General features: G+C 41.1%; 2 protein-coding genes across 2 annotated transcripts; both read right to left on the bottom strand.

Annotated features, from left to right (window-relative positions):
• Nucleotides 1-3,619: 3,619 nt before the first annotated feature.
• Nucleotides 3,620-6,141, bottom strand: LOC309505301 (uncharacterized protein; the record flags this gene model as incomplete). Its single annotated transcript, XM_082178677.1, has 4 exons — nucleotides 5,947-6,141; nucleotides 5,245-5,382; nucleotides 4,673-4,980; nucleotides 3,620-3,838 (listed from the first exon to the last, which is right to left on the bottom strand). Exons 1-4 carry the CDS (start codon nucleotides 6,029-6,031, stop codon nucleotides 3,620-3,622), a joined length of 750 nt encoding a protein of 249 aa, XP_082034803.1. The 5' UTR covers nucleotides 6,032-6,141.
• A 3,869-nt stretch (nucleotides 6,142-10,010) lies between these two features.
• Nucleotides 10,011-12,528, bottom strand: LOC309505302 (uncharacterized protein; the record flags this gene model as incomplete). The annotated part of the gene is made up of 4 exons (XM_082178678.1): nucleotides 12,334-12,528; nucleotides 11,632-11,769; nucleotides 11,063-11,370; nucleotides 10,011-10,229 (listed from the first exon to the last, which is right to left on the bottom strand). Exons 1-4 carry the CDS (start codon nucleotides 12,416-12,418, stop codon nucleotides 10,011-10,013), a joined length of 750 nt encoding a protein of 249 aa, XP_082034804.1. The 5' UTR covers nucleotides 12,419-12,528.
• Nucleotides 12,529-13,955: the final 1,427 nt, after the last annotated feature.

The following is a 13,955-nucleotide window of genomic DNA, read 5'->3' on the forward strand; positions in this document are numbered from 1 at the left end:
TTACAAGTTGTTGTTATGAATACACCTCTTACACCTAAACTCTACTGGAAGTGGATCTCTACTGGCATAAATTTGCGTAGAATATGAAGAGACACAGCATACACAGACACAGGGGCATGTCTAGAAATGGAAACTGAATTACAATTGCTGATTGACTTGCGATGCGGATCCAAGTAATTATGACTAACAACAATGTTTCAAGCAACTAGGGAATACAGCCATTCTTATATCAACGCCACTTTAAAAAAAAAAAATATATATATATATATATATATATATTGATGATGAACAGATAGAATTTAGGCTGAAAAAAATTTTATTGAGTTAACAATAGGGGAATACAGAGCCATAAAAACACTTGAATCTATAAAACAATGAAATCAAAACTTTGCATCTTGTATCAAAATCATACATCTAAAACATAAGCTATCTTTTTCAACAGCCTGTATGTCTTAACAACTTTATAATTGTCCTCTATTGAGGTTAGGGAATTGTGAAAGATCTTTAAGTCAGTGGAAAACTGTCTACCATTCGGTACAGTTGACGTACTTTGCTTTATGTATATTATATTTCCCAAATAAAATATGAATTTAATTAAATTGTCAATTTCCAATAAACCGGTATCACATTCCATAAACAAGACCATAGATCTTGCACCTTGGAAACATATATGTTTCTGGATATATCTATCATAAACGGCAACACTTCTGTCATCTCTCAATAATATTTCATCTCATTCACTCCTGTCGTCATTATCTTAAAATCTGTAAATATGCACATTATTAGCAAACCTTAGGTTACTTGTGTAACCCTGGTTCTCTGTGAACAGTGCGATGTATCTCACTATACATCCCCAGGCGTGATAGACTTTGGAAGCACCAATTACGCCACAGCTCACAGTTACAATCACAGCTCATGATAAGGAGCCCACCCCCTCTCTATATATACAGCTATGAAACCCAAAACGGCATTCTAAGCACGCTCTTCCCCTGTGTTATGCGAGTAGGGAAGCTTGGTCAGATACCTTGCTCTGTTCCCAGAGAGCCGGAGTTACGCAAGTGACCTAACGTTCTCTTTCAAGCAAACACTCGGTATATCTCTATGGAAATGATATAGCCAACTCCCGTAACGCATGCTTTCCAAAGTTTTTTCGAACAGACCCAGCAAGAAAGAAAGAGAACCTTTCGATTCTCCAAAGAACCAACATTGAGAACTTCATGAGCCATAGAGGTTGCAGTTAGAGACCTGCACTCCCGCGGGACTACCGCGGGACCCGCGGGACCCAGCGCAACCGAGTGCGGCGCGGGACAATATTTGATGGGTGAATGCGGGTGCGGGCGGCAAGATATTATTGTGTGCGGGTTGCGGGAAAATAAAATTATTTGCGGGAAATATCGAACAAAATAAAATAACTAGAAACAAATAAAGCGTTATTTATCTAATGCACAAGCAACAAGGATAACTAAAATAAAAACGATTTACAGGCGCAAGGTCGGAAGCTAACTCTCGCGTGGTTCATAGGCGCGGAACAGCCAAGCCTTGCACCGCATTACTCAGGTGGATCGTTTAGTGTTACAGATATTAGTTCGTTATTAAAGAAAGGAACCTGCAAAACTACAAAACCAAACAAAGGAAAATCTGATATTTGGAAATGTTTTAGTATGCGACAGCGATGGAAAGCACCTTCCTTTTGCGAGCTGTGACAAATGCAGCAAAATACTCACAAGTCTGGAACTTCAGGTCTGAAGCGTCATGTGTGCACCGTTTTGAAAGGACAAAATCTTGCGGGAGCGAGACGGAGAAATCCGTCCCATGCAGGTCTCTAGTTGCAGTGACATTCAGACAGTAAAATCTGACAAATGTATGAGGGGAAGTCCAGCTTGTAAGGGTGGAATTCCTGCAGAGGTTCAAGCTGCAAGACTGCCGAATGACAAAAAAAAAGTTGTCAGTAATATGGTAGAAAACTGTACATTTCTTGTCTTTTCCACCCACTGCCACTTATACCACTGACGGATATAAGCGCAGTTACAACAGCTTAATATGTGGGAGAGCGTTGCTATAGAGAGTGACAATATTGCATTGCAATATGTAACACTTCAAAGTCAATACCAAATCAAAACTAGTTAGCACATTATTTGTAAATGAAAAGGTTTAATGACAAAATATGGTTATGGTTACACTTAAAATAGTTACAAAATAGATGTATGAGATGATGATAACTTATACCATTAATCTTACCCAGCATGTAAATGTTACCTGAGAGAGAGAGAGAGAGAGAGAGAGAGAGAGAGAGAGAGAGAGAGAGAGAGAGAGAGAGAGAGAGAGAGATTAAGAGGAAAGAGGATGTAAAGAGAGAGAGCCCCAAGAAAGGGATCCAGAGAAGAAGAGAGCCAGAGCATAAAAGAGACAGAGCAACAGTTTCAATCTTCTTTTATCCTTTCCCGACCATGTGACTAAAACCCAATTGTGAGACATTCAAACTTACCAATCAGATAATTACACTTCCCCCACCTTACTAAAGGTGTGACAATTCATCGACCCACATATTGTACACACATATTGGCCTACAGGCTTTGATCACTATCTGTGTCTTTGGGAACTCCAAATGGCCCTTGTGTTGGAAAGAGGGGGTAGAAAAACAGTCAAGCAAATGTCTTTGTTCGTTTCGAATATCTTGGATTATTTCAATTCTACAAGCTTGCCGCTGCACAAATATCTCATACCGAAATCCTCTTGAACACTTCCCTGAGGTAGCCATACCCCTTGTAGAATGAGCCCTTAAGCCCACTGGGGAATGAAGACTCATAGAAGTATAGGCCAATTCAATCGCCTCCACCATCCAGTGGGAAAAGCGCTGCGAGGAGATCGGCTTATGAGATCGGTCCATGAAACGAATTACTGATCATTCTTAATGAATGATCATGTCCTGTTTACATAATGCCGTAGCGCTTGTACAGGACACAAAGTGTGCAATTTCTGCTCCTCTGAAGAAAATGGAGGGGGGTAAAAGTAGGGCTGGGTATCGAGTTCAATACTTTTTAGGCACCGACCGAATTGACTCGATACCATTGAGTATCAAAAAACGTCTTGTTGTTCGTACCAAATTTCAATACCTAAGGGGTCAATCTCGTCAATATCTGTGAGCCAATAATCATGAAGCGTGATTGGCTGTGGCGAGGCATCAAGGAAAAACACTAGTTTACTCCGGGCGGTTACACCCAGAGACGTGGCTCACATGTGAGGCTGTAGTATGTAAGCGTCCCAAACAACCCATGTAAAAGATGTGCTTTGTGACAATACACTTGAGAACTTGTGATTGTGCCCATCAGACCACATTCTTTTGGTGGATGAGTATTCTGGACTGTCAGCAATCCACGGAACATTGTGTGTTGAGGGGAAGCTGAACTGGGCCGAACACAACTTAGAACCATTTGCCCGCCCAAATTCCACATCCCCCGCTTCTTCGCAGGTGGGGAAACAAATGTGGTGGAATCGGGAGTGGAATTTATCCCTGTCCACAATGCTCCAGAGATTTAGCCACAGTGACCTCTCAGGGTGGTAAGAGGAACTAATAGGTTCAGTGGCTTTGGCCACATTCAAATAAATTGACATTGGATGGTTAGCGGACTTGGACTTTGCAGCCGCCGCGAATGACTGCTTTCCCCACACCTTTTGCAGTCCTGGACTGGTGAAACAGGACGCGGGGGAACAGGAGGACGTGGTGATCTCTTACACACTCATGTGACTGAGCGCATATAAGAAAATCGTCCAGATAAGCAGATATTCTGAGCTCATTGCCTCTCTGCACCTGCTGAACCCATGCAGAGTTAGGCTGAGCCTGAATGGAAGAGTAAAAAAAAAAAAAAAAAGTGTACACATTGCTCTGAAAGGAAAAACTGATATATTTCCTGTGCGCAGGATAGATGCTTATATGAAAGTAAGCATCCTTGAGATTGCCCCTGCAGATTGTGCGAGCGAGAGCTTTGTACGCACTACTGCAACGCTTTACTTTGGAATTGACAACAAAGCATTGGCACGTCTTCAAAGTACAGAATGCTGGCGAGAATGCTCAAGTCAGCCTAAAGAAATGAGTCAATAACTGTATTTTTAAAATAGTCGCCGTTTCGGTATAATTATCTATAAGATCATGTTACTTGTTTAGAAGATGTCACACAATTTTGCCAGTTCTTATCTCTTTAGCATGCTGGCATTTTATAATCCATCTTGAGATAATGGCGACAGAGTGTTCTCATGTCGGAACCAAACTTTGGAATGAACTCCCACTTTCTGTAAAGTCACTACCGAAATTTAAGGCCATGTTAAAAGCACATCTTTTCAGACTTCCTAGGCATCTTCATGACGGGTGTTTGATCATTACCTTGTCTATGTTTTGTTTTTTTCTCTGTACTGTTATTTGTTTTTAGTTATTGTGAACCACTTTGGGCAACAGCTGTTGCAATATAAAAATGAAACTCTTCAGGCAAATAAAAATAAATCGAGACTTAAAGTAAGACATTTATTTGTTAGACAGGAAAAACATCCCATACATCAGTGGTAAACATCAACACCGTTAACTGCATGCATGGCCACATTCTTTATGGCCAGGAGGACACCCCTTAGGGCCAGGACATGGGGCATCAGGGTGACTTTTTTGGCAGTTTTCTGCACACACTGCAGGCTTTGCTGGTTCGGCCACATACTTCACTGGAGGCTTTGCTGGTTCGGCCACGTACTTCACTGGAGGCTTTGCTGGTTCGGCCACGTACTTCACTGGAGGCTTTGCTGGTTCGGCCACGTACTTCACTGGAGGCTTTGCTGGTTCGGCCACGTACTTCACTGGAGGCTTTGCTGGTTCGGCCACGTACTTCACTGGAGGCTCTGGAGGACCCCCCTTAGGGTCAGAACATGGGGCATCAGGGTGAGTTTTTTGCCAGTTTTCGGCACACACTGCAGGCTTTGCCGGTTCAGCTGCAGGCTTCACTGCATGGATTCAGATAGTCAGCTTTAATCAGTCCGTTTAACAACATTCAGTCTTAGATGTACAGCACAAAACACGCAAAGCATGAACAACAAGTTGTACATACAGAAATACATTTTATTTTAATTATTATTCATCATCTATTAAATTTGTAAAGCAATCCTGTGCTTGAAACTGTGCTATCGGCTCAATACACGGTGAACGATAAAATAAGTCCAACTGAAATAACGAGAAGGCTGACTCAAACACTAATAGAACATAAATACCTGTAAGTGGAGCCATACACTGACGTCCACATCCATTGCTGCAGCATTTCTCATGTTTCGGACAGTCACTATCATAGGAACACAACTCAGCACACGTTCCTCCTCCAGATTTTGTGCTTGGACACTGTCCTGGCTTTTCTGTGATAGAGACACATGACAGAAACATACAGTAATGAGACTTTCAGCATTCAGTGATATGAAAAGAGTAGTCAAAGATCAGAGTAGGTTTTACAAGAAAATACTAGTTCAGTCTTTCTACTTTATAGTTTCATATTTAGTTCAGTTGAATTAACAATGTCCTCCAGAGCAGTCTCGATCACAAGTACATCCTCCACAGCACGACCGTCAGCTTTACCAGACACCACATGAGTGTTGTTGTAATAGTTTCAGTATTTATAAGTCAGGGGTTTCGCAGTGTGCGTCTCAAACTTGAAAATATTCATACATTTATCAGCTTCAAATCAAGTAGAAATACCATTTATAACTAAACTGACAATTAGTTTCAAAGACACAGAGTGCCATTACAACCTACCCCACTACTGGTGAGGTGTGTTATAGAAGCACAATGCAGAAAGAAGACATCCATCAATATGTTGTTCATAAGTTTACCATTACAACTAATTGTACTGTACATCATATTTTGTAAGGCATTTATTTATGCATTTCTTCGGGTGGTGTAATGAAGCTAAAAGATCTTCTCACCTATGACTCCAGCATGGTTTGTGCTCAAACATGCAGACAGACACAATAAAACAACACTCAACGAGCAGTACACTCGAGCTATCATCCTCTCGACCTGTGATCTCACAATCAACTCTACTGGAAAACGCGCTGAATTAGTCAGTCAGTAGGAACAGTGAGGCACACAAAACTACACTGAAAACATGTGTTGCTGAATCCCTTAACATAAAGTGCTGTCCAAAGATTTATAGATCCAAGGACGTCTGGGTAACTCCAACCCTGATGAAACTCACCTGCGTGTAGCTTTCTAGTAGCCTAATCTTGAAGACCTTGATTAGCTTGTTCAGGTGTGTTTGATTAGGTTTGGAGGAGTGGAGCACTGCGGTCACCCAGATGACATAATTAGAAGATTGAGTGTTTCTATGGCAACACTATCAATGACAAAATGGTCAGGTGGTACAGCGATCACATGGTACAAGTCGGAGCTCTCAGAAAATTCCACGTTTACAAGTTGTTGTTATGAATACACCTCTTACACCTAAACTCTACTGGAAGTGGATCTCTACTGGCATAAATTTGCGTAGAATATGAAGAGACACAGCATACACAGACACAGGGGCATGTCTAGAAATGGAAACTGAATTACAATTGCTGATTGACTTGCGATGCGGATCCAAGTAATTATGACTAACAACAATGTTTCAAGCAACTAGGGAATACAGCCATTCTTATATCAACGCCACTTTAAAAAAAAAAAATATATATATATATATATATATATTGATGATGAACAGATAGAATTTAGGCTGAAAAAAATTTTATTGAGTTAACAATAGGGGAATACAGAGCCATAAAAACACTTGAATCTATAAAACAATGAAATCAAAACTTTGCATCTTGTATCAAAATCATACATCTAAAACATAAGCTATCTTTTTCAACAGCCTGTATGTCTTAACAACTTTATAATTGTCCTCTATTGAGGTTAGGGAATTGTGAAAGATCTTTAAGTCAGTGGAAAACTGTCTACCATTCGGTACAGTTGACGTACTTTGCTTTATGTATATTATATTTCCCAAATAAAATATGAATTTAATTAAATTGTCAATTTCCAATAAACCGGTATCACATTCCATAAACAAGACCATAGATCTTGCACCTTGGAAACATATATGTTTCTGGATATATCTATCATAAACGGCAACACTTCTGTCATCTCTCAATAATATTTCATCTCATTCACTCCTGTCGTCATTATCTTAAAATCTGTAAATATGCACATTATTAGCAAACCTTAGGTTACTTGTGTAACCCTGGTTCTCTGTGAACAGTGCGATGTATCTCACTATACATCCCCAGGCGTGATAGACTTTGGAAGCACCAATTACGCCACAGCTCACAGTTACAATCACAGCTCATGATAAGGAGCCCACCCCCTCTCTATATATACAGCTATGAAACCCAAAACGGCATTCTAAGCACGCTCTTCCCCTGTGTTATGCGAGTAGGGAAGCTTGGTCAGATACCTTGCTCTGTTCCCAGAGAGCCGGAGTTACGCAAGTGACCTAACGTTCTCTTTCAAGCAAACACTCGGTATATCTCTATGGAAATGATATAGCCAACTCCCGTAACGCATGCTTTCCAAAGTTTTTTCGAACAGACCCAGCAAGAAAGAAAGAGAACCTTTCGATTCTCCAAAGAACCAACATTGAGAACTTCATGACCCATAGAGGTTGCAGTTAGAGACCTGCACTCCCGCGGGACTACCGCGGGACCCGCGGGACCCAGCGCAACCGAGTGCGGCGCGGGACAATATTTGATGGGTGAATGCGGGTGCGGGCGGCAAGATATTATTGTGTGCGGGTTGCGGGAAAATAAAATTATTTGCGGGAAATATCGAACAAAATAAAATAACTAGAAACAAATAAAGCGTTATTTATCTAATGCACAAGCAACAAGGATAACTAAAATAAAAACGATTTACAGGCGCAAGGTCGGAAGCTAACTCTCGCGTGGTTCATAGGCGCGGAACAGCCAAGCCTTGCACCGCATTACTCAGGTGGATCGTTTAGTGTTACAGATATTAGTTCGTTATTAAAGAAAGGAACCTGCAAAACTACAAAACCAAACAAAGGAAAATCTGATATTTGGAAATGTTTTAGTATGCGACAGAGATGGAAAGCACCTTCCTTTTGCGAGCTGTGACAAATGCAGCAAAATACTCACAAGTCTGGAACTTCAGGTCTGAAGCGTCATGTGTGCACCGTTTTGAAAGGACAAAATCTTGCGGGACGGAGAAATCCGTCCCGTGCAGGTCTCTAGTTGCAGTGACATTCAGACAGTAAAATCTGACAAATGTATGAGGGGAAGTCCAGCTTGTAAGGGTGGAATTCCTGCAGAGGTTCAAGCTGCAAGACTGCCGAATGACAAAAAAAAAGTTGTCAGTAATATGGTAGAAAACTGTACATTTCTTGTCTTTTCCACCCACTGCCACTTATACCACTGACGGATATAAGCGCAGTTACAACAGCTTAATATGTGGGAGAGCGTTGCTATAGAGAGTGACAATATTGCATTGCAATATGTAACACTTCAAAGTCAATACCAAATCAAAACTAGTTAGCACATTATTTGTAAATGAAAAGGTTTAATGACAAAATATGGTTATGGTTACACTTAAAATAGTTACAAAATAGATGTATGAGATGATGATAACTTATACCATTAATCTTACCCAGCATGTAAATGTTACCTGAGAGAGAGAGAGAGAGAGAGAGAGAGAGAGAGAGAGAGATTAAGAGGAAAGAGGATGTAAAGAGAGAGAGCCCCAAGAAAGGGATCCAGAGAAGAAGAGAGCCAGAGCATAAAAGAGACAGAGCAACAGTTTCAATCTTCTTTTATCCTTTCCCGACCATGTGACTAAAACCCAATTGTGAGACATTCAAACTGACCAATCAGATAATTACACTTCCCCCACCTTACTAAAGGTGTGACAATTCATCGACCCACATATTGTACACACATATTGGCCTACAGGATTTGATCACTATCTGTGTCTTTGGGAACTCCAAATGGCCCTTGTGTTGGAAAGAGGGGGTAGAAAAACAGTCAAGCAAATGTCTTTGTTCGTTTCGAATATCTTGGATTATTTCAATTCTACAAGCTTGCCGCTGCACAAATATCTCATACCGAAATCCTCTTGAACACTTCCCTGAGGTAGCCATACCCCTTGTAGAATGAGCCCTTAAGCCCACTGGGGAATGAAGACTCATAGAAGTATAGGCCAATTCAATCGCCTCCACCATCCAGTGGGAAAAGCGCTGCGAGGAGATCGGCTTATGAGATCGGTCCATGAAACGAATTACTGATCATTCTTAATGAATGATCATGTCCTGTTTACATAATGCCGTAGCGCTTGTACAGGACACAAAGTGTGCAATTTCTGCTCCTCTGAAGAAAATGGAGGGGGGTAAAAGTAGGGCTGGGTATCGAGTTCAATACTTTTTAGGCACCGACCGAATTGACTCGATACCATTGAGTATCAAAAAACGTCTTGTTGTTCGTACCAAATTTCAATACCTAAGGGGTCAATCTCGTCAATATCTGTGAGCCAATAATCATGAAGCGTGATTGGCTGTGGCGAGGCATCAAGGAAAAACACTAGTTTACTCCGGGCGGTTACACCCAGAGACGTGGCTCACATGTGAGGCTGTAGTATGTAAGCGTCCCAAACAACCCATGTAAAAGATGTGCTTTGTGACAATACACTTGAGAACTTGTGATTGTGCCCATCAGACCACATTCTTTTGGTGGATGAGTATTCTGGACTGTCAGCAATCCACGGAACATTGTGTGTTGAGGGGAAGCTGAACTGGGCCGAACACAACTTAGAACCATTTGCCCGCCCAAATTCCACATCCCCCGCTTCTTCGCAGGTGGGGAAACAAATGTGGTGGAATCGGGAGTGGAATTTATCCCTGTCCACAATGCTCCAGAGATTTAGCCACAGTGACCTCTCAGGGTGGTAAGAGGAACTAATAGGTTCAGTGGCTTTGGCCACATTCAAATAAATTGACATTGGATGGTTAGCGGACTTGGACTTTGCAGCCGCCGCGAATGACTGCTTTCCCCACACCTTTTGCAGTCCTGGACTGGTGAAACAGGACGCGGGGGAACAGGAGGACGTGGTGATCTCTTACACACTCATGTGACTGAGCGCATATAAGAAAATCGTCCAGATAAGCAGATATTCTGAGCTCATTGCCTCTCTGCACCTGCTGAACCCATGCAGAGTTAGGCTGAGCCTGAATGGAAGAGTAAAAAAAAAAAAAAAAGTGTACACATTGCTCTGAAAGGAAAAACTGATATATTTCCTGTGCGCAGGATAGATGCTTATATGAAAGTAAGCATCCTTGAGATTGCCCCTGCAGATTGTGCGAGCGAGAGCTTTGTACGCACTACTGCAACGCTTTACTTTGGAATTGACAACAAAGCATTGGCACGTCTTCAAAGTACAGAATGCTGGCGAGAATGCTCAAGTCAGCCTAAAGAAATGAGCCAATAACTGTATTTTTAAAATAGTCGCCGTTTCGGTATAATTATCTATAAGATCATGTTACTTGTTTAGAAGATGTCACACAATTTTGCCAGTTCTTATCTCTTTAGCATGCTGGCATTTTATAATCCATCTTGAGATAATGGCGACAGAGTGTTCTCATGTCGGAACCAAACTTTGGAATGAACTCCCACTTTCTGTAAAGTCACTACCGAAATTTAAGGCCATGTTAAAAGCACATCTTTTCAGACTTCCTAGGCATCTTCATGACGGGTGTTTGATCATTACCTTGTCTATGTTTTGTTTTTTTCTCTGTACTGTTATTTGTTTTTAGTTATTGTGAACCACTTTGGGCAACAGCTGTTGCAATATAAAAATGAAACTCTTCAGGCAAATAAAAATAAATCGAGACTTAAAGTAGGACATTTATTTGTTAGACAGGAAAAACATCCCATACATCAGTGGTAAACATCAACACCGTTAACTGCATGCATGGCCACATTCTTTATGGCCAGGAGGACACCCCTTAGGGCCAGGACATGGGGCATCAGGGTGACTTTTTTGGCAGTTTTCGGCACACACTGCAGGCTTTGCTGGTTCGGCCACATACTTCACTGGAGGCTTTGCTGGTTCGGCCACGTACTTCACTGGAGGCTTTGCTGGTTCGGCCACGTACTTCACTGGAGGCTTTGCTGGTTCGGCCACGTACTTCACTGGAGGCTTTGCTGGTTCGGCCACGTACTTCACTGGAGGCTTTGCTGGTTCGGCCACGTACTTCACTGGAGGCTCTGGAGGACCCCCCTTAGGGTCAGAACATGGGGCATCAGGGTGAGTTTTTTGCCAGTTTTCGGCACACACTGCAGGCTTTGCCGGTTCAGCTGCAGGCTTCACTGCATGGATTCAGATAGTCAGCTTTAATCAGTCCGTTTAACATTCAGTCTTAGATGTACAGCACAAAACACGCAAAGCATGAACAACAAGTTGTACATACAGAAATACATTTTATTTTAATTATTATTCATCATCTATAAAATTTGTAAAGCAATCCTGTGCTTGAAACTGTGCTATCGGCTCAATACACGGTGAACGATAAAATAAGTCCAACTGAAATAACGAGAAGGCTGACTCAAACACTAATAGAACATAAATACCTGTAAGTGGAGCCATACACTGACGTCCACATCCATTGCTGCAGCATTTCTCATGTTTCGGACAGTCACTATCATAGGAACACAACTCAGCACACGTTCCTCCTCCAGATTTTGTGCTTGGACACTGTCCTGGCTTTTCTGTGATAGAGACACATGACAGAAACATACAGTAATGAGACTTTCAGCATTCAGTGATATGAAAAGAGTAGTCAAAGATCAGAGTAGGTTTTACAAGAAAATACTAGTTCAGTCTTTCTACTTTATAGTTTCATATTTAGTTCAGTTGAATTAACAATGTCCTCCAGAGCAGTCTCGATCACAAGTACATCCTCCACAGCACGACCGTCAGCTTTACCAGACACCACATGAGTGTTGTTGTAATAGTTTCAGTATTTATAAGTCAGGGGTTTCGCAGTGTGCGTCTCAAACTTGAAAATATTCATACATTTATCAGCTTCAAATCAAGTAGAAATACCATTTATAACTAAACTGACAATTAGTTTCAAAGACACAGAGTGCCATTACAACCTACCCCACTACTGGTGAGGTGTGTTATAGAAGCACAATGCAGAAAGAAGACATCCATCAATATGTTGTTCATAAGTTTACCATTACAACTAATTGTACTGTACATCATATTTTGTAAGGCATTTATTTATGCATTTCTTCGGGTGGTGTAATGAAGCTAAAAGATCTTCTCACCTATGACTCCAGCATGGTTTGTGCTCAAACATGCAGACAGACACAATAAAACAACACTCAACGAGCAGTACACTCGAGCTATCATCCTCTCGACCTGTGATCTCACAATCAACTCTACTGGAAAACGCGCTGAATTAGTCAGTCAGTAGGAACAGTGAGGCACACAAAACTACACTGAAAACATGTGTTGCTGAATCCCTTAACATAAAGTGCTGTCCAAAGATTTATAGATCCAAGGACGTCTGGGTAACTCCAACCCTGATGAAACTCACCTGCGTGTAGCTTTCTAGTAGCCTAATCTTGAAGACCTTGATTAGCTTGTTCAGGTGTGTTTGATTAGGTTTGGAGGAGTGGAGCACTGCGGTCACCCAGATGACATAATTAGAAGATTGAGTGTTTCTATGGCAACACTATCAATGACAAAATGGTCAGGTGGTACAGCGATCACATGGTACAAGTCGGAGCTCTCAGAAAATTCCACGTTTACAAGTTGTTGTTATGAATACACCTCTTACACCTAAACTCTACTGGAAGTGGATCTCTACTGGCATAAATTTGCGTAGAATATGAAGAGACACAGCATACACAGACACAGGGGCATGTCTAGAAATGGAAACTGAATTACAATTGCTGATTGACTTGCGATGCGGATCCAAGTAATTATGACTAACAACAATGTTTCAAGCAACTAGGGAATACAGCCATTCTTATATCAACGCCACTTTAAAAAAAAATAATATATATATATATATATATATATTGATGATGAACAGATAGAATTTAGGCTGAAAAATTTTTTATTGAGTTAACAATAGGGGAATACAGAGCCATAAAAACACTTGAATCTATAAAACAATGAAATCAAAACTTTGCATCTTGTATCAAAATCATACATCTAAAACATAAGCTATCTTTTTCAACAGCCTGTATGTCTTAACAACTTTATAATTGTCCTCTATTGAGGTTAGGGAATTGTGAAAGATCTTTAAGTCAGTGGAAAACTGTCTACCATTCGGTACAGTTGACGTACTTTGCTTTATGTATATTATATTTCCCAAATAAAATATGAATTTAATTAAATTGTCAATTTCCAATAAACCGGTATCACATTCCATAAACAAGACCATAGATCTTGCACCTTGGAAACATATATGTTTCTGGATATATCTATCATAAACGGCAACACTTCTGTCATCTCTCAATAATATTTCATCTCATTCACTCCTGTCGTCATTATCTTAAAATCTGTAAATATGCACATTATTAGCAAACCTTAGGTTACTTGTGTAACCCTGGTTCTCTGTGAACAGTGCGATGTATCTCACTATACATCCCCAGGCGTGATAGACTTTGGAAGCACCAATTACGCCACAGCTCACAGTTACAATCACAGCTCATGATAAGGAGCCCACCCCCTCTCTATATATACAGCTATGAAACCCAAAACGGCATTCTAAGCACGCTCTTCCCCTGTGTTATGCGAGTAGGGAAGCTTGGTCAGATACCTTGCTCTGTTCCCAGAGAGCCGGAGTTACGCAAGTGACCTAACGTTCTCTTTCAAGCAAACACTCGGTATATCTCTATGGAAATGATATAGCCAACTCCCGTAACGCATGCTTTCC

The sequence above is a fragment of the Leuciscus leuciscus genome (genome assembly GCF_965113295.1).
Source record: "Leuciscus leuciscus genome assembly, chromosome: 8".
Classification (NCBI taxonomy): Eukaryota; Metazoa; Chordata; class Actinopteri; order Cypriniformes; family Leuciscidae; genus Leuciscus; species Leuciscus leuciscus.